General features: G+C 42.5%; 1 protein-coding gene across 1 annotated transcript in view; it reads left to right on the top strand.

Annotated features, from left to right (window-relative positions):
• The first annotated feature begins 13,408 nt into the window (after positions 1 to 13,408).
• Positions 13,409 to 22,005, top strand: part of LOC124545038 (alpha-tocopherol transfer protein-like) — a 157,887-nt gene continuing 149,290 nt past the window's right edge. The window contains exon 1 of the mRNA XM_047123821.1: positions 13,409 to 13,615. Coding sequence (XP_046979777.1) covers positions 13,472 to 13,615 — 144 coding nt within the window. The 5' untranslated portion in view covers positions 13,409 to 13,471. The remainder of the gene's footprint in view (positions 13,616 to 22,005) is intronic.

Genomic DNA, 22,005 nt, shown 5'->3' with positions numbered 1-22,005 from the left:
GCTAAGATTATAGCCACAGTCACGGTTTATGAGGTCGTCATTGGTGCGAATTTTGATGGCCTCTCTAACAACGCTGTCCCAGTATCTCGAAGTCTGTACCAGAATCCTCGGGCGGTCATACTCCATGGCGTGATTTTCCGACAAACAATGTTCAGCGACCGCCGACTTGCTCGGATACATCAGTCGAGTGTGGCTCTGGTGTTCACGGCATCGATCCTCGACGGTACGCATCGTCTGACCAATATACGACTTGCCACATTGACACTGAATCTGGTACACGGCGGCCTTCCTCAAACCGAGGTCATCTTTGGCGCTCCCCACCAGTGCACAAGTTTTATTTGGAGGACAAAACACAGTTCCGACCCGGTGTTTCTTCAGAATGCGGGCGATTTTCCCCGAGAGTGCGCCTGTGTATGGAATAAATGCAGTGCCTACCTCCTCCCTCGTGACTTCATCCATCTCAACAGCTTGTGCTGCAGTGGTTGGGCGGAGAGCACGTTGAATCTGCCACTCTGAGTACCCATTTTGTCGAAATACAGTTCTCAGATGTTCCAATTCCTGGGGTAGACTCTCTGCGTCAGAGATAGTGCGCGCCCTATGTACTAGAGTTTTAAGTACCCCATTCCCCTGTGAAGGGTGGTGGCAGCTGTCTGCGTGCAAATACAGATCAGTGTGCGTAGTCTTCCGATACACCCCATGACCTAGGGTGCCTCAACCCTTCTCTTGACCAAGACGTCAAGGAAAGGTAATTTACCCTCCGTGTTGGGGTGTATGGAGTTTAGATGTGTAAGGAAGTCAAGTAGTTTATCCACACCATGTGGCCAGATGACGAACGTGTCGTCCACGTAACGGAAAAAGCAAGTAGGTTTCCATACGGATGACGACAGGGCTTCCTCCTCGAAGTTCTCCATGTACAAATTCGCTACCACCGGTGAGAGTGGGCTATCCATGGCGACTCCCTCCGTTTGTTCGTAGTATTCTCCATTAAAAAGAAAATACGTGGAAGTCAAGACATGCCTAAAAAGTTCAGTGGTCTTCTCGTCAAACTTCTGACTAATCAATTCTAGTGACTCTCGCAGGGGTACCCTCATAAACAAGGAAACGACGTCAAAACTCACCATGATATCTGACTCATCCAACCTGAAGCTATCAAGGCGTTTAACAAAATCCACGGAATTACGGATGTGATGAGGGCATTTACCCACATAAGGGCTTAATATTCCCGTCAGGTATTTGGCCAACAAATATGTAGGTGCCCTGATGTTGCTGACAATGGGGCGTAATGGTACCCCCTCTTTCTGAACCTTCGGGAGCCCATATAGTCTAGGCGATACCGGACCTTGGGGTAACAATTTCTTAGCGTCACCCTCCGGTAAATCTGCGACCTTGAGAAGCGCCCTCGTCTTGTTCTCCACCTTCTTTGTAGGGTCAACACTGATCTTCCGGTAGGAATCGTCATTTAGCAGCCTCTGCTTCTTATCAGTGTAGTCCTTATGGGAGACAACAACTGTAGCATTGCCTTTGTCAGCCGGTAAGACAACAATTTCAGAGCGCTCCCTCAGATCACGAATGGCCGTCCTCTCTTTACTGCTGATATTTGACTTCATCGGCTTGGATTTCGTCAACGCACGACAAGTTTCACGACGTATTTCCTCGGCTGATTCTGGCGGAAGTCGAGCTGCAACCTGTTCAACAGCACTAACAATTTCTGCGACCGGAGTGAACTTGGGGGTGGGAGCGAAGTTGAGACCTTTCTGCAAAACCGAGACCGCATCATCACTCAACACCATGCCACTCAAATTGATGACAGTCTTGCACGGAACCTGCAGGGATGGTTTGTCAAGGAGACGTGAGAACTTAGCTGTTTGACGTCCCGTAACCTTCTTATGGGCGGAATCAGCTGACACCCAGGTGACACCATCAATCCAATCCCAGGAACAAGAAGTGAACTTACTAGCCAGTTGCAAATGTAGTTTGAGTAATTCCTGTGAGATAAACTCCAGGCTCCGGCGGGTGAATTGCACTCTCTCACGTACGAATGGGAGGCTGGGTCGTTTCTTGATTCTCTTAGCTGCTGCAGAATCTATGTGATGCATAACCTTAGCAAAATTTGGAACAACATTCTCGGAACGACATCTCTTTAGAAAGGCAAGAGTACTTAGCACACGACATCTACGGTGGCGCAACTTTTCAAATTTCTTCATGCTGCGATACATCTCCTCCCCGTAAATGTGTATGATGTGATTCTTGAGTTACTCCCGGCGTATTTGATAATCAAAATATCCACGGGTATGCTGCCGGTCTATAGTGTCCAACGGGCACAATATTTCGGCGATCATACATGTCGCCATCATCAGGTGAACTGGCGGACTGAGCTCCTGTGAACGTGCCGGCACGGAGATCCGTACGCTATGGCTGCTCAGAGGGAACTGGGTTCGGTCGCGGCGGCGGCCGATTTAAATACCCTCCGCCGGCGGCGCGCTCCCTCCGCGCCACGGTCGCGCGGTGGAACAGATTGCGACGGCGTCTGAGATGACGTCGGTGTGATGGCTCTGTCCGCCGTGGTCGTCACAACTATACGTTTGCTCGATTTACTCTTGATTAACCCGATCGCTGGTTCCCAAGCCTTGCTAAGATTATAGCCACAGTCACGGTTTATGAGGTCGTCATTGGTGCGAATTTCGATGGCCTCTCTAACAACTCTGTCCCAGTATCTCGACGTCTGTACCAGAATCCTCGGGCGGTCATACTCCATGGCGTGATTTTCCGACAAACAATGTTCAACGACCGCCGACTTGCTCGGATACATCAGTCGAGTGTGGCTCTGGTGTTCATGGCATCGATCCTCGACGGTACGCATCGTCTGACCAATATACGACTTGCCACATTGACACTGAATCTGGTACACGCCGGCCTTCCTCAAACCGAGGTCATCTTTGGCGCTCCCCACCAATGCACGCCGGGAGAAACCCAAGAATTAAATAGAAGTAAGTTACCTAGACAACATGGGTAAATATAAAAGAAAATATACCATATCTCCAATTAACTTACGCCGAAAAATTCTCAATTTAGACACAGTAGTCAGCTACGCCCGCCCTCAGGTGACTGCAACTTCGGGTCACCGCACCCGGCCTTGCTCGTCACAATACACCAGATACTACTCATGATGAACTGTGGTATCGTGTTGAAGCTGCATGGGCAGCTGTACCTGTACACGCCATCCAAGCTCTGTTTCACTCAATGCCCAGGCGTATCAAAGCCGTTATTACGGCTAAATGTTGTTTGCTCTGGATACTGATGTATCAGGATTTATGCACCCAAACTGCGTGAAAATGTAATCACATGTCATTTCTAGTATAATATATTTGTCCAATGAATACCCGTTTATCATCTGCATTTCTTCCTGGTGTATCAATTTTAATGGCCAGTAGTGTGTATTTTCCTGCGAACTTTGAAATATTGGTATGACACGTTCAGTCTTGGCCTGTACTGTTTGAGATTAAATCGGCCACAAGTAGTAATATTTTGATGTAAGCCTCTTCAGGTGCCGGCCAGAGTGGCCGAGCGGTTAAAGGCGCTACAGTCTGGAACCGCACAACTGCTACGGTCGCAGGTTCGAATCCTGCCTCGGGCATGGATGTGTGTGATGTCCTTAGGTTAGTTAGGTTTAAGTAGTTCTAAGTTCTAGGGGACTTATGACCACATCAGTTGAGTCCCATAGTGCTCAGAGCCATTTGAACCATTTTTGAACCTCTTCAGGTCGAAGAAACGCTAAGTAAATAAAATAAAAACAGAATACATCTAAATATGATAAAGTACGAAATTTATATAGAAGTAAGTTACCTACCCAACATGGGTAAATATAAAACAAAATATACCATATCTCCAGTTAACTCACTCCGAAAAATTCTCAATATAGACACAGTAGTCAGCGAAGCCTGCCCTCAGGCGACTGCAAGTTCGGATCACCGTGCTCGGCCATGCTCGTCACAATACACCAATCACTACTCATGATGATCTGTGGTATTGTGTTGAAGCTGCATGGACAGCTGTACCTGTACACGCCATCCAAGCTCTGGTTGACTCAATGCCCAGGCGTATCAAGGCCGTTATTACGGCCAGAGGTGGTTGTGCTGGGTACTTATTTTTCAGGATCTATGCACCCAAATTGCGTGAAAATGTAATCACATGTCATTTCTAGTATAATATATTTGTCCAATGAATACCCGTTTATCATCTGCGTTTCTTCTTGGTGTAGCAATTTTAATGGCCAGTTGTGTATATTTTCCTGCGAACTTTGAAATATTGGTATGACACAATCACCCTTCGCCTGCACTGTTTGCGATTAAATCGGCCACAAGTAGTAATATTTTGATCTAAGCCTCTTCAAGTTGGAGACTTGCTAAGTAAATAAAATAACAACAGAATACATCTAAAAATGATGAAGTACGAAATTTAAATAGAAGTAAGTTGCCTAGCCAACATGGGTAAATATAAAAGAAAATATACCATATCTCCAATTAACTTACTCCGAAAAATTCTCAATATGGACACAGTAGTCAGCGACGCCTGCCCTCAGGCGACTGCAAGTTCGGGTCACCGCGCTCGGCCATGGCCCGCCCCGCGCGACGCACACCGGGCACCGCGCGACCTGCACTCGTCTTTTAATGAAGCGCGTGTTTGCACGCTGTCATCAGACCGCTGCAGGACGTAGGCATCATAAGACGGATTAGTGCATTAACTAAGTTTGTACGTAATTACGTAAAAAATATAATGTTAAATAAATAGGTGACTCTGTTCTTTAACAATGTTAGGCTAAGTAAAGCCGGATTGGCTTTCATACTTTATGTATTAAGTAAATATATCTTCGCTAACTATTTTGGGGTGTGGATGCGGGACGTGCAGTTATGGAAGAAATGACACCCAACAAAAAAACGTTCGTACCAGCAGCGGTTTTTTGCTGTTCGAAAGTAGGCTGTTTAGGTTTTTATATTGGTAACGCCACATAGCACGTAGCGCTCTGTATGAAAATCACTGACTGTGCTGTGTGCAGTCTGTGGCTAGTTGGAATATGCGCTTGTGTAGTGTTGGACAGTGCGATGTGAACAGAATGTAGCGTTGGGCTGTTGGAGGTGAGCCGGCCGAAGTGGCCGAGCGGTTCTAGGCGCTTCAGTCTGGAACCGCGCGTCCGCTACGGTCTCAGGTTTGGTTCCTGCCTCGGGCATGGATGTGTGTGATGTCCTTAGGTTACTTAGGTTTAAGTAGTTCTAAGTTCTACGGGACTGATGACCTCAGATGTTGAGTCCCATAGTGCTCAGAGCCATTTGTTGTTGGAGGTGAGCTGCCAGCAGTGATGGATGTGGAGAGAGAGATGCCAGAGTTTTGAGAGGTTACTATAAGCGGACGATCTGGACGTGTGTCCGACAGAAGAATGAAATTTGTAAAGATGGATGTCATTATATATATATATATATATATATATTTTTATATATATATATATATATATATATATATATATATATATATATATATATATATATATATGATGACTTCTGAACATTATTAAGGTAAATACATTGTTTGTTCTCTATCAGAATCTTTTATTTGGCTGGCAGTATTGGCGCGCGCTGTATTGCAGTAGTTCGAGTGACGAAGATTTTTGTGAGGTAAGTGATTCATGAAAGGTATATGTTATTGTTAGTGAGGGCCATTCTTTTGCAGGGATTATTGAAAATCAAATTGCGTTGAGCAAAAAATATATTGTGTGTCAGTTTGGTCATCAGAATAAGTAAAGAGAAAACTGTTTGAGTACGTTCATTTTTACTCAGCTGTCTCTGTATCAAATAACGTAGAAGTTTACCAGCATAGTAATTATAATTTTTCTAAAGGGGACGTTTCACTGTCCCCAAACATGACGACGAGTGGGATCAAAATATTAAACTTAAAGGGGCAACATATTTTTTTTACTTCTCAGAGGCTTTTTGTGTCCTCTTTTTTTAATTTTTATTTAAAATTTCTATTTAGCGTTTGTTATTGATGATGATGGTGATTATGATGATGATGACGTTGATGATGATGATGTTAAAGATGACTGTTAGCGTTGATCTTCAAAAAGATTTCACTACTCAGAGTAGCTATTCTCCTATCGTGTACACTACCTGCCCACAGTAATAGCTTAAGTTGTTCTGCAAACGCCAGGAGCTCTGATGACTGCATTACCTTTTAAAAGCATCGGCAAATTTTATCTGGAGGCCTGAAGACTACCTTGAAAGAAGGGCAGTACACACCTAATGTTTCACGTTCGTGTGACAGGACAACGAACGTGACGTCGACGTAGTATCCTCGGATATTTATTTTCGTACACTACAGCCTTTATCTTGTGGTAACCAATATGACAGCCAGTAGTTAAAATTACAGCATAACGGTGGTTTACTACCGCCTGGTTTGACTGCTGAACTGAATGTGTTTTACAATCTTTGTTCGAAGCAGCTGCTGCCAGCCATGTCTGTAGTACCTGGATGAAAAGCGAGTCTTGCAGCACAGAACTTAGCCTGCCTGCAGATGCCAGTCGTGTGCATCGTACTCCGCGTTGTAGCCGCGCAAACAGTTTCGATCGATCTGTACGAGGTTAAAGATTATTTACTTATTCCCGGATATAAAGCAAACGTCACAGTATCTTGAGCAGCGAACTACCAGATCAGTAGAGGATTCCAGTACTTAATTAGAAGAGGCGTACATAACCAGATTAGTTCCTTACATCACACAAGCCAAGAATTTTTCAACTTTGGGCTTTCGGTTCCGCTAAAACGGACACGAAATTCAATTCTCCAGTATATTTCGTGCGTTTTTCGTTTTTACTGTGTAGATACTGCAGAAAATTGTCAAGCATTTACAACACTATTCCAGGAATTCCTTTCCTGGTGACTTCTACGGTTATTTATGTCGTCAAAATAAACAACTGTAAATAATTAATCTCCTGTTGAGAGAAGTACATTGTCGCATATGCAATATATACCCTTATGGTCTTGGGCGTTAGCGTTAGCGTAGGTAGTTACTGGTAGGCAATGCAGCACTTCTGGAACCAAGTACGTAAAGATGTGCATAGCTTTGATAAATAGTTGATCTTGCCTATATTAATGCCAATGCTTGATGAATACTTACTTATTTCATTCTTAATTACTAGCATCAGTCTAAACAAACAATGTCAATTTTGCGCAAGACGCTTCTGCATTGTTTACGACGCTTCGTTTTATGAATTATACGTATTTTTATTACAATAATGCCTGATTTCTCGATTACTACTACACGTACGGAGGTAAAAAGGAAGACGAGATGATGTTCTCGAAGAATAAAACCCAAATGTCGGTTTATCATGATGTGATCGATATGAGGGGTTGTATGGATTTCTGGTATGTCAAAGGTTAACTGAGCTGGCAATCGAATATGACGATAACAGGTTGTTCCAAAATCAACACTCATTTCCCACATTAACTTCTCGTCTGCTTTCCCACTTCCATGTCACCACGAATGACATGAAACTGTCTCCACTTGTGCTCTAACTGTAGGACATGTGAGGTGCCTGGTTGTGTTTTGGCGCTTCCAAATGGAACACAGAAATTCTCTCATACTTCACGCACCCGAGATCTTCTATAGACCTTGTCCCAGCGCAGATGTAGAGCTCAGGTGGAGAGTTCGTTGTTTTTGAAGTGAGGCTCAAAAATAAGTGGTGAGGTGGCTAAGGCTCTCGCTAGTACTAAATGGTCTGATAAGTTTCAAAGTGAGGGCACCAGTAGATTTTTTATATCCACAGCACATGAAGCAGATAAAGCTATAAACTGCTAATACGACGTTATGCTTATGCTCACCTACAAGGTCACACATATTCTATTAGAATCAATCACAGTCTTATCACATTACGTTTTGTACACGCGATCAAAAATGATACACCGTTACCCTGTCCTTCTCCGCTTTGCGCTCAGGGTCACGATATTTGAATACAATTTTACATGGCGCACATACGAGATCTTAAATGTGCGATTTGTCACGCGAACTATACTGTTCAATCCTTCGCATCAGATTGACCAAGCAGCCAGAATCAAATCGCTTCGTAGCGCACTTTCGACGTGAGCTGAAGATGCATGAAGTGCTTCGTCTGAATATCGTTATCTTAATCTTAATAAATTTATTATGCAATGAAATCTAAAGTCAGTGGATTAAATTTTGCTATTGAGAGTATATTCAGCACGATGGGCAATTAATTCTGGGTTACACTTTATCAGATATCGATTAATAAATCTAGGAAATTTGCCGCATTGGCTCCTGTGTCGGCAGCAATTCAGATCATCCTAATAAACTTCCGCAGTTTCTCGCGGAACTGGTACTCTCTGCACTATCTTTTATGTACCTCTCACACTAATCTTTCGTCATGCTTCAGCTATTGCAGTCTTCACAAAAGTGAATCTCAGGATGGACTACTATGGCTCCGAATCCAGAAATATCACGCACCCCACGGCATTGCTTTAATTGACAACGCAATGTATGACTGAAGCATAAGTGAAATAATGCGGAATTAATTTTCTGATCAGTCTATCAGTGTCCATATCACACACGAATCTTGAAATTATATAGCAGAGTGAGCTATGGCTGGCTCATGCTATGCATTGGATTAAATCTTGGTTGCTATTCTGTGTTTGGTCTCCCGCGGTTATCGCGATTATGCTCTTAAGCTCTCTTTCTGCAGGTGGCTGCAGCGGTGTGTATCGATATTCGCACCTTGGACTATTTTTGGCCTGGCGCTTATGGTTTACAGCTGGGCTGTGTGCGGACAGTTGGTCTGTTGGCGTGGAACAGCGAGGAAATCTCCGCGGTGCGTGTTTTGGTCGGGCCCGCTGGCGGCCTCTATCCGATGTCTGAGTGTGTGGTGCCGTTCCCATTGCTACGAGGTTCGTGGCTCACCGATCCTGGACAGAAAAGATGAGTTTTGACTTAATCTACCGGAAAGTCACGACTGTTCACAATGTGTCGTTTGGAGTTCGTTGTCGGCTGTTGGGATATTCCTGTGAGCAACAATGTGCGTTTTCAAGCTGGGAAATTTTAGCCACCCTCCGATGGAGTTTAACTGTACTTGGTTATTTGAATTGAAGTGTACCAGCGGAATCTTCTGCCTTGTGGCCGTTAACGTTCCGGTTACCTGTCCTGGCTGTTGACGTAAGTCCAGGCAACGTATTTTCCTCATCGTGTTGCCATTGTCCAGCACAGTTTTTAGTTAGACAGCTCAATGTATAATTGGTTGTGGGCGCAATACCTTCTATGTTGTTCCATTGAACCCGCTGTTGTGTGCTGGTTGGGTGAAGCGGAGGTTATCTTGTCAGTGGGTCCGTTGACTGTCTTGCGGTTGGGTTGTTGTCAGATTGACAATGGTTGGGCCGCCTGCCTGGCTCACCTAAGCGAGCGTTAGTGATTGAATTCCAGGCCGACCCTCGGAACTTCTGGGCATCCTATGGTGTACAGCCTTTTCTTGTTTGTTCTTGTTGTTTGTACTTGTATGGCTTCTAGCCGATTTTTAGATTAAGGTTGTTTTGCCCTTAAGGCTTCAGATGGTTTAGGCCTTCAGCCTAATTTAAGAACTGTTTTACATAAAGCCTTTGGCATTTTTAAAATTAATGTTATTGAGTCTTAAGTGTTGGACCTTCAGCCGATTTTTAATGTAAGTCGTTTGCTCTTAAAGTGTCAGATTCTTTGGGCCTTCAGCCTAATTAAGCAACTGTTTTAAGATAAGGCTTTGCCTTTTAAATTTCTGATTTTGGTTGAGCTTTAAGTTGTTGGCTTTCAGCCGTTTTTAAATTAAACTGGTCTTGCCCTTAAGGCATGAGACTGTACAACGCATTTAGCCGCTAATTAAGTTCAAAAACTAAAGCTGTGTTCCTTTTAAATTTTTTCTTGCCTCTTGTAATGTTTGATCAAATAAAAGGTTGTGTGTTCGAGTGTAACTGACAGCCGCTTATTTTGGCCCCTTTCCACAACTTAAACTACCTGTCCTGTCCTGCGAGTTTAGCAGGGCGTCTCACAGAGCAATCACTGCTTTCAACGAGTTTTGAAGCAGTTCATTTTGTCAACATGGAAAAATCGATGTAATAAGCTCTGTGTCCGCAATAACAGATTTTTTTCGTTTCCGTTGTAGGAACACTTTGTGGCTGCCATTTTGTAACTAACCTAGAAAATAAGTACGAGGATCTCCGGCGCACAAGCCCAAACAGCTGCAGTTCGATATCCAGTCTAGGCAGAAGTCACTGGTAGTTACTCTTGGGGACAGATGAACGCTAGATTCCCGGAACGTATCCGCTCTTAAAGCAATATCCTTACTCGCAGAACATATGTACATCGATGATCCACAACATAATGACCAATGCCCAACGCGAAATATAAGGCTTCCTGGTGGCTTGCTGGCACATAACACGGCAGAGAGGTCACTCCTGTACAGGGTGAACACTAATAAAACCGACAAGTTGTAGGGATCTGTTCCTGAGTGGAAATAGAGGAGAAAAGGTATCAGGAAACGCATCGTTGCCGCGGCAGATGGCGCTGACGAATGGAAGGTCTTCTGATCATGTGCCGTGTGTTGCACTCTGTGTGATTGACGCAGCGTACGGTAAAGAGCAGAACGATCCGGTATTTATGTCAGAAACAAGCCGAGATGGTATTTGTGTACGACCGCGCAGATGGAAACTGTCGAGAAGTAGCACGTCTGTACCAAAACAGCTAGTCTCACAGACACCAACCGCATCACAACAACGTTTTAAGCCTATTCTGTACGTATGTCTGATCATGGGTCCTTTCATACGAGCGTGCAGGGAGGCGGCGGACTGTGCGTGCACAAAATCTGGAGGACCAGGTTCTGCAGGATATTGAGATGAACCCTAGTACAAGCTCCAGGCAAGTGTCCCGCCAACATGGTGTAAGACAAAGGACGATTATATGTGAAAATAGTTACTGTTCCCGAAAGAACAGATATCATTTATGACCGTGCAGCTTCTCTAGAATAAATTATAATTAATTGAAACTCTCAGCTGCCAACAGGTGTTGTCGATACACCTCGATGAGGACAGCTGAAAATGAATGCCCCGACTGGGACTCGAACCCTGGATTTCCCGCGTACATGGCAGACGCTCTATCCATCTGAGCCACCGAGGACACAGATCAATAACGCGACTGTAGAGACTTATCCCTTGCACGCTTCCCGGGTTCGAGTCCCTGTCGAGGCACACATTTTCAGCTGTCCCCACCGAGGTGTATCAACAACACCTGTCATCAGCTGAGGGTTTCAATTAATCATCATTTAAAGGACGATTATGTGTATCCTGCATGACAACCACTACTTCCCTATCATCTGCACCAAGCCCAAGGATTATCGGCAGCGTATTTCCCTCTACGGGAAGCCTTTTGTCTATGGTTTTCGCACCAGGCCATCGCAATTACGGGATTTTCGTCATCAGTTCTCTTTACCGACGAAGCAACTTTCACCAGAACTGGTATCATCAGTCTGCACAATCGTCATCCGTGGGCTACAGACAATCCTCGGGGAATGGTTGAGGTGTATCATCAGCATGGGCTCTGCATCAATGTGTGTGCAGGGATTCTTGGCAACCACATACATGGACCGGTTATTATGCCTCAACGCCTCGACGGAGGAACGAACGTGGACTTTCTGCGGAATGCTCTGCCTGGGCTGCTTCACAAGTGTCTTTGGCAGTATGACAGGTTGGGCAGTTTCTGCATGCCGGAGCTCCACCCCACTTCCGCATTACCTGAACAACATCTTTCCCGGGTGTTGGATAGGACGTGGAGGCCTTGTAACATTGACTGCCAGGTCAGCGGACTTAAGCCTCCTGGATTTTTACCTGTGGGGGCATCTGAAAAGCATTGTGCATGCTGAACCAGTTCCTGACGTGCAGCCCCTTCAATAGCGCTTTCACTACGTCTGTGATGGTATTCGGAGAGCGGCTGGAACGTGCAAAAGAGTGTGGCGGTCCATGATGCGACTTGTGAACGCGTGCTTTGCATTTCGGATGCCCCTTCGAACATCTGTGGCGTCGATACGGTGCAGCTCTGTACTGCGTTCCGGGATGATTTGTTCCCGTTGCATGCACATCGTCCATTTCCGGACACATGTTCGTAGGACCTTTCTTCCTCCATTTCTGGTCAGGAATCCGTTTCTGCAGATCATCGGTATTATTAATGTTCACCCTATGTAGGCGGAGGAGAGGCGAATAACGAATTGTGCCAGCGAGAATACCGACCACAAATCGGGAAATGCACTGATACAAGCGACTCTGACAAAGGACGCGTGGTTACAGCGCAGCGTCTGGGAAGGAGCACCTCCGAAGCAGCTGGTCATAGTATTGCGGCTCATCAGTTTATACAATAAATAAGGGCTGTTGGCGTAGTCAATGTCCTCACCTTGCCGCTCCCTGCTGAGGCCAAAATAATTATGCGGGCAGCTAGATATGTTCATTATTTTATTACTATGGTAAAAAGACTCACGATACTGGGGTATTTCACATTGTCGGTTAGGTTGTTTGTACAGACCACTAGCCCTACGTCGTGTTTACGTTGCTGCGACTGGTTCACCGTTCTTTGTGGACACACTGTACAATCCGCCCTGGTACACTGATAAATCGAGTAACATCAGTGACTTTGCGATTATGAACGCGTCCAAACACGATACCTGCTTTGTGAAATCCTGTCGTGTCATCTTAAAGCGTTGATCCATACAACCTTCTGGCACATATAGACTATTTCGCTACCATGACACGTGAAGGACGGGGGGGAGTCGTAGCTGCTTGATATCTGATCTGGCCGGCTGGTGTGGACGAGCGGTCCTAGGCGCTACAGTCTGGAACCGCGCGACCGCTCCGGTCGCAGGTTCGAATCCTGCCTCGGGCATGGATGTGTGTGATGTCCTTACGTTGGTTAGGTTTAAGTAGTTCTAAGTTCTAGGGGACTGATGACCTCAGATGTTAAGTCCCTTAGTGCTCAGAGCCATTTGAACCAATTTTGACCTCAGAAGTTAAGTCCCATAGTGCTCAGAGCCATTTTTTGATATCTGATCTACGCCAGCCGCAGCGCTACAAACCGACTGGTGATGTCCTCTAAAGTAGATCAGAACCATGTTATGAGCTAATTATTCTCAAGCTGGAACTAAGTTCTACTAGACCTTGGTATGGGATATGACCCCAACCAATTGTGGGAAGCCACTTCCTCTCACTTCTTTTACGTAACGCGATGTCGCTGCAAAAATCGTGTAACAGGTAGCACCGCTCCTTTGTGGCGGTGCGCGCAAACCGGTATGCTGTGAGGTTTTAGCCGCGGTGGCAAGGCCGGGCGCCCGTGTCGGCGGAGGGGGCGCAGCGCGCCACGGCACAGTCCGGCAGCTGGGCTGGTGGGTGACGAAGCCCGCGTTATCTGCACCGCAATGCCCGCTCACCGAGAGGCGCTCGGCTGCGATAAGCCACTGCCCGACGACCGCGATAGCGGCTGCAGTTCGTCTATCATGCCGGCCGGAGGGGGCGGCGCCTGCATTACCGAAGTGGCGATCTGTGCGGTTACCAGGCAACAGGTGAGTACACAAGACTTCTGTCCGACCCCCTAAACACTGTGCGTGACGTATTCACATAACCTTTGTGCCGTTCGTCTCGCCGTTAGCCTCCACGTAACAGGCATCGGCAGAAGCGAAAATACTTCGAGCATAGGTTTTACGATACCTTATGTTATCACCTGCTCTCGACTTGTCAGCCAAGCGGTGGAGATGAATATATTTTGTTCACCAGGAATCAACCTTAGCGTCTCGTGCCACTATAGATCGCGTCCGAGGAAGAATGGCCATTATTCAGAGATATGACAGGAACGATCATTCGAAGCAAAAAAAGTTTACTAAACATGGGATCTAAAATACGTAACTTAAGAGCTACGATCACTTGTTCATCTTCGCTAATGTGAAAGACATCACTACTGCCGAACAAGTGCTCATAGCTCTTAAGGAATGCATTTTAAAGCTCATATTTAGTAGACAGTTATTTTCTTTTTTTAGTCCATACTACCTCCTCCCAAAGTATGGAAAGCAAAGGAGCATACAGTACAAGAAATTTTTTTCACAGTATCGAAGATGAAGCAGTGCTCATGCCTGTTGGGGTATACATTTTAGAGTTCTCTTTTACTACCACCTTTTTTTTTCCAAATGAGTCCACGCGGGGTAGCCGCGAGGTTTAGGGCGCCTTGCCACGGTTCGCGCGGCTCTCCCCGTCGGAGGTTCGAGTCCTCCCTTGGGCACGGGTGTGTGTGTTGTCGGTAGCGTAAGCTAGTGTTTAAGTTAGATTAAGTAGTGTTTAAGCCTAGGGACCGATGACCTTAGCAGTTTAGTCCCATAGAACTTACCACAACTTACTTTCCAACTTGCTTCAAATGATATTTCCTGTCACATTCGTATATACAAAAGGCAGTGTCCAGAATGGCTGACTCGTCATCGCCCAGCTCTAATCGCTAAGCAGAGAAATTTGGAATTTGGATAGGGTGTTGTGCTGTACTGTAGGCACCGTTGAAGAAGAAATTTTTGTAAATTCCACCCCTAAAGTGGGAAAAAAAAGGTGATGAAAGGCTTTTTGAAAAAATGTCGCTCTTAAGGCAATTTTGAAGTTTAACTTACCAGAAGTGATATTTTGTTTCTCGGTCAGCATTTATGGAAATTTAACCCCTATGGGCGCGATACAATGAGTGAAAGTTTTTCTTTTAAATAAATTATTTAACAACTACTAATGTATTTTTAAAGCTACACTCGGTTAGAAGTAAAAAAATTCGTGTTCCAGTGTTTTTGGAAATTCCGCCTCTAAGAGGGTGAAACAGGCGATGAAATGTTTTATGAAAAGGTTTCATTAGGAAAGTATTTTTAAAGCTAAATGTATGAAAATTTGAGTCTGACTTCTCGGTTGGAAATAAAAAATACGTGTTTCACTTTTTCTGGAAATTGAACTCCTTTGGGGGTGAAATGGGGGATGAAAAATTGTACGACAATATTTCGGTATTGTAAAATATTTACAAGTCTAAATGTATACATATTGGTATTTCTCTTTCAAAAAAGTATGAGTTTGGGGATAAAAGTTTCTATGGAAATAGTATCAAAGGAAATCCAAAGGTGGGACTGACGAAGACCTCCTGCTCCAGGCACCAAAATCCCTTGTTTGTTACAAGTACATCAGGAAAAGACCTTGTTTCTATAGTCTTAATTGGTGTCAAAAGTTTAGAAGATGTTCCAAATCGTGACGAACATAACAATTCGATTAAATGAAAGCAAAACAAAATTGTGCAGACCATACAGTATATGCGAGAGGAGCAGCTGGGGATAATCGCTAAATATTGACCATTCCTATAGTGAGAAAGGGAAGCAGTGGTTGGGAAGGGAGTAAGACAGGGTTGTAGCCTCTCCCCGATGTTATTCAATCTCTATATTGAGCAAGTAGTAAAGGAAACAAAAGAAAAATTTGGAGTAGGTATTAAAATCCATGGAGAAGAAATAAAAACTTTGAGGTTCGCCGATGACATTGTAATTCTGTCAGAGACAGCAAAGGACTTGGAAGAGCAGTTGAACGGAATGGATGGTGTCTTGAAGGGAGGATATAAGATGAACATCAACAAAAGCAAAACGAGGATAATGGAATGTAGCCGAGTTAAGTCGGGTGATGCTGAGGGTATTAGATTAGGAAATGAGACACTTAAAGTAGTAAAGGAGTTTTGTTATTTGGGGAGCAAAATAACTGATGATGGACGAAGTAGAGAGGATATAAAATGTAGACTGGCAATGGCAAGGAAAGCGTTTCTGAAGAAGAGAAATTTGTTAACATCGAGTATAGATTTAAGTGTCAGGAAGTTATTTCTGAAAGTATTTGTATGGAGTGTAGCCATGTATGGAAGTGAAACATGGACGGTAAATAGTTTGGACAAGAAGAGAATAGAAGCTTTTGAAATGTGGTGCTACAGAAGAATGCTGAAGATTAGATGGGTAGATCACATAACTAATGAGGAAGTATTGAATAGGATTGGGGAAAAGAGAAGTTTGTGGCACAACTTGACCAGAAGAAGGGATCGGTTGGTAGGACATGTTCTGAGGCATCAAGGGATCACCAATTTAGTATTGGAGGGCAGCGTGGAGGGAAAAAATCATAGGGGGAGACCAAGAGATGAATACACTAAGCAGATTCAGAAGGATGTAGGTTGCAGTAGGTACTGGGAGATGAAGAAGCTTGCACAGGATAGAGTAGCATGGAGAGCTGCATCAAACCAGTCTCAGGACTGAAGACCACAACAACAACAACATAGTGAGATACTGTATAGGCGTCCCCGTTTAGGCTATTCACATGATATGGTACACACATCGGTAACCGACGTCACTAAAACGGAGATAGATGCACACAAAGATGTCGTAACCATGCAGCTAAGTACTACGCATCGGTTTACAATGGGAATCAATTCTGGGAACTCGGTGTGTGCCGCTAAAAAAAGAAGGCAAAACAAAAATTATTCCAGCACTCTGGTGCGCACATTTCGGAAACGTATTCCCAGCACAAAATAAATCTGCTTGCAGTATTCCTATCCAAAATCCATTTCCGGTTTCCACAAGGACAACCGCCCCTGCTGTTGCACAACTTAATGGCAGCAGTGGTTTTAACACTGATCTGTGGTCGGAGAAGAACCATCATGGCCTGTTGAGACCACACTCTGTTTTCGAATCGCTAGCGATTGTAGTAGACCATGAAAAATATGGTTTAGCATACTTCGTCTATGGACCCAAATGCACCGATAGAAAAGAGAAGAATTTCATATTCAGTAAAAAAAGGAAGGGGAAAAAGAGAAATTTCAAGGCAGAAAAATTTTCCACGCCAGGAATTGGAACCTTCTCGAACACCGTGGAGTGCAACAGATAGCAGCTATAAGATAACGAATTCAGAAGTCATGTTTTGACGGCTGCACGTTGTGGCAAACTAGGAAGAAGAAGATCATCTTAGTTCAGTCCTAGTCTGTTAAGTGGTTGTTTGGAGAGGCTGCCCGTATTCATCTCTATGAATACTGGTCTGCGTTACAATCAACCAAAAGAAACCGAGGAAAGGAGCTCTGAAAAATGATTTTGTTTAATTTAAGCTATGCTAGTCAACTCTGAAAAATTGAAGCCGTGAAAAAACTCAATAAATGTAGTAAAATGATGTGATGCTAAGTTTGTAGCAAACGAAATGTCGTAGAAGGCGTTAAAACTGAATAACCGTTTTTGAAGCAAACATCCTATTCCTCACTTTGAAGAGTATAAATCAGTGAAATTTCTGCTGGTTGTCTTGGTTAATAACCAGCAAGGTTTTCTCAAAATACAGTTTCCTTTTATTTCATCATTTTATTATTTTCCATGTCATACTAACATTGTTATCATATGTGCGAAACAGTTATTGCGAATATTTCTAGCTTTATTTTGCAACTAGTTGGATACGCTGGATTACATAGAAAATGTAATTTTAGATTTTTAAAACGAAAAGAGAGAATCTAAATTCATATTCATAATATGAAACATGTATTTTGCATATATGAATGAAGTATGCTTACCTTTTAGCTATCGAAGTTATCTACCTTCAGAAAAATATCGAGCTGAAACTACCAATCGTTTGACGTAATAGGTTTAGTATAATTTCTGCCAAATTATTTCATAAGCTAAATCAATTATAACAAAAATGTAATTTCCCCGTCTTGGATAAATTTCTGCTGACGCCATTGCACACGTGACGACTCGCTTATTGAGGGATTCTTAAAAAACAAATTCTATACAGAGAAATATTTTTCTCCTAGTTTTATTGTTAAATTTGAAGTCAAGTTCTATGCGACGAAAAACTGACAACAAGACAGATAATATCAAACACTCGTGATAAAATTTGAAACCGAAACTATACCAGATGTAGGCAAAGTGGAGTCGGACAGATCCCGTTTAGTAAGAAAACCTGCTTCTGCATAGCTCAGTAATGGCGCACTAATGTCAAAAGCCCCCTACACAGGAATAATATCCACGTGAAATTACTTCTAATAAAATGTTTCATAGTTGAAATAACAGTGAAGTCTAACTTGTTAAAACATCAAGAAAGAAGATAGCTGTCAAAAAATTCCTGATTAAAACTGTTTGCCGACCCAAGACTCAAACGCGGGACTTTTGCCTCTCGACGGCGGCAAGTTCTGGCAGAAATAAAACTCTGAGCAGGGATTGTGAGTCGTGCTTGTGTAGCTCAGTCTGTGGGCACATGCCCGTGAAAGGCAATGGTCCCGAGTTCTAGTCTCGGTCCGACGCACAGTTTTAATCTGCCGGGAAGTTTCATACCAGCGAATACTCTGCTGCAGAGTAAAAATTCATTGTAGATGGAAAACTTTCTTACAATCACCACATTCAGGATTTTACATCTAATTCTATATTACAAAAGACACCTGACGGTGAGTGGTGGTGGATACTTCTGGCACTACTGTTGTGTGAGGAAGTAATGTGTTGCCCAATTTTTGCAGGATCGTACTCTTTCGCATAATTCACTGTGTTATGCAAAACGCCTCCTTGTAGCTTCATCATCTCCGTAACGCACTCGCGCCGAATGCCGTGACGAAATGCGCTTCGTTTGACCCTGTGTACCTCTTCCATTAATCCAACGCTTAAGGGTGCACAGTATTCAAGAATCGGTAAAATCAGTGTTTTGTAAGCCTCTTCTTGCGTGGGCGAATTACATTTATTTAAGATTCTTCCTATGAATTTCAGTCGTGCACCTGTTTTCCAACTGCTTGCTTCACGTAATCATTCCAATTAGGGTCGCTCCGGATGGTTAATCGCAGGTACTGTGTTGTAGTTACTGTTTCCAGTAATTTGTAGTCAACAGTGTGATGGTGCAGTAGATGATTTCTTCTGCTATGTATGCTCCATTATTACTATTGTTATTATTATTATTATTATTATTATTATTATACACGTGTGGACCCAGTAGGACCACGCGAGATACAATCCTTCAATGTCACTTTCGATGGTTGGCCTTCCATGGTGTTCAAATTCGTTTCATCCTTGGACAATGAAGTCTCTTTCTTTCATCAGACCACGGTGTTCTAATCCGTTTTCTAATTTCCCTCTGACCAACTTTCCAAGCAAATATCCTTTGTCCGAATGTTTTTCTATTTGTAACGTATGCCTGAGTTATACCGGCTACTTTAAGATCCTCCTTAATCGCAGCGATCCATTTAATTGGCTCAGACACCATGCGTGTCCGTGTATTCTTCTGTTTCCTTATTACTTCTCAGCTTACAAGTCTCTCCATCAGTAATTTTGGGGCCTAATATTTTATTAATAATCTTTCTTTCTTTCGTTCTTTTGAATTTTTCAATATTCCTCTTTCTATATAAAATTAAAATTTCTGCCCCATAAAGACATTCAGGTTTGATTACAATGCTGTAATACCAAAGTTTACTGAATTTAGAAAGTGATTTTTTGTTATAAATATCTTGTGTTAATCTGAATGCAGTTACCATTTTTTGACAGCGATCTTCGTTTTCAGCTTTTTCCAGACCGGTTTCCTGTATGATTTCCCCCAAGTACTTAAACTGAGAAACCGTTTTTATTTTCCCATATTTTGTGTTCAAAAACTTTGGTGCTTGTTTGTTGCCTGTCATATATTCCATTTTATGAATGATATTTGTAGTCCTACTTTTTCTGCAACTTCTTTAAGAATTTCAATTTGTTTTTGAGCTGTGGTAATATCCTTAGTTAAAATTGCGAGACCATCAGCAAGGGCGAGGCAATCTACTTTAATACTACTTATACCTAACTCGATTGATTGATCTATATTTTAACCTAACTTTTGCTCTCACCATCCTGTAATCACCTTTTCCCAATCATAGTTAAACAGTAATGGGGTGAGTCCATCTCCCTGTCTAACACCAGTCTTTCTATCGAATGGTTCGGAAATTTCTGCCATGAATTTAACTTTAGAGATACTGTCAGTTAACGTTTCTTTAATCAGTGTTAGAGTTTTATTATCTAGCCCTTGTTCCTTTAAAATCTGGAAAAGCTATTCACGATCAATTGAGTCGTAGGCCTTTTTAAAATCCATAAATGTAGATACAGTACTTTAACCGGAAATCCTTTGAAAGTAAGGATTAATTTTAAATTAACAATTTGTTACTAACAGGATCTCTTTGGTCTAAAGCCTGCTTGGTATTCACCAATTTTAGGTTCAAACTGTTCTTGGGCTCGATAAAGTAACCATTGCGAGAGAATTTTGTATGTAGTAGGAGAATAGAGGTTTCTCGGTAACTATTAACATCGGTTCTGTCACCTTTTTTATGCAATGGATGAATTAGGGTAGTTTTCCATTACCCAGGTATTTTCTCAGTTTGCGAAATATGTACTGTTAGTTGAGTGAACTCTTTTATAGTGTTAGGACCCGTTGATTGTAGTAGTTCTGCAATTATACCGTCTTCACCGGATGTTTTATTTGTTTTTAAGTCTCTTAATTTGTTTAATTATTTCTATTTCGTCAGGTTCTTTAGTGTCAGGGTTGGTGTTATTAGTTTTCTGCGATTGGAATTTATTCACTGGTTCTGGACAGTTTAATGGTTTTTCAGAATAATTATCAGATATGTTATAATTTTCCTGGTTGTTAAGAACTAAATAGCCATTTCCATTTTTGAAGCAAAGACTTTCAGGTCGGTAACCAGTTAGTTTTGTTTTGAGTGTTTTAGTGGAAGTTTGTTGTATTGTTCTTTTGGAAGTCTTTTTCGATTTCCAGAGGTCAGGCATTTTCATAGTTTCTTTTAATCTGTTGGATTAATTTAGAAGTTCTTTTCTTACAGTTGGAAAGATGTTGTACGTATTTTCAGTTTTTTTACCATTCAAATTTTTGAATGCCTCATGCCTAGACTTACCTGCTGTTTCACAGACCGCTTTCCACCAAGGGTGTTTTTGTTTCTTTCGAAGCGGAATTAAATTTTGTGCTGTTGTGATTAACTTTTCTTTTAGGCTTTGCCAATTGTTGGATTGTTTTTTGTTAAGCTCGCTTGTTAGAGCTGAAGTTATTTTAACAGTGTAAAATTTTGGGGTATCATTTTTTTGTTTTGAAGAGTTTTTGAGGTAAAAGTTTTACTTTTATTGGCGTTAAATATGATCAGAATCTATATTAGGCCCTTTCGTAACTTGGACATTTAAAACTTCTTTGTTGTTTTGGTATGAAATTGCTACATGATCAATTTGAAATTCCACAATAGATGTATTGAGTGCCCACTGAGTTTTTTTGTTTAGAAGGGATCCTTTTAAAATGTGTTGACACGATTTTATGATTGAAATTTTGCACGTTTCAACAAATCTTTGGCCATTTCGGTTTGCTCATTTATGCGCAGGAAATCCACCCACCGTTTTCTTATATTTTTTCTCTTTACCTAATTGAGCATTAAAATCATCCGTTAAAATTTTAACATGGTTTGATGGAATTTTCGAACTGATGCAATCTAACGTTTCCCAAGCTTTATTAACTTCTTAATATTTTTTACGGCAATCCTCACTGAATGGTACATGGGCATTAATTAAGTGTGTGTTATTTGCGCATTTAAGAGTAATTGTCATTAGTCTATAATTAATTGGTTTTATCTCCGATAATTGAATTTAAAATATTTATGGAGACTGCAAAATCAACTCCTAGATGTGATGTATTATTAAGAATTCTTTTATCAGTTTTACTTTTAAAAAGACGATAATTACCAAAATGCATGGTGTCATTGTCCGTCATTCGTGTTTCTTGGAGTGCCGAAATTTGAATCTTTTAATGTATCTCCCAATTTACGAAGCCTGGTTGCGAGAATGTTTGTGTGTTAAGCGTTGCAAAAAATATTTTGATTTTAAGTTGGCCAGTGAATTCCTACTTCCTCTGCTGAATCACACTGCATTTTAATCTGGCCACTCCAGAG

Source organism: Schistocerca americana, chromosome 8 (assembly GCF_021461395.2).
Source record: "Schistocerca americana isolate TAMUIC-IGC-003095 chromosome 8, iqSchAmer2.1, whole genome shotgun sequence".
NCBI lineage: Eukaryota > Metazoa > Arthropoda > Insecta > Orthoptera > Acrididae > Schistocerca > Schistocerca americana.
The sequence above is the reverse complement of the archived record's forward strand: the minus strand, read 5'-3'. Positions and strand labels throughout refer to the sequence as shown.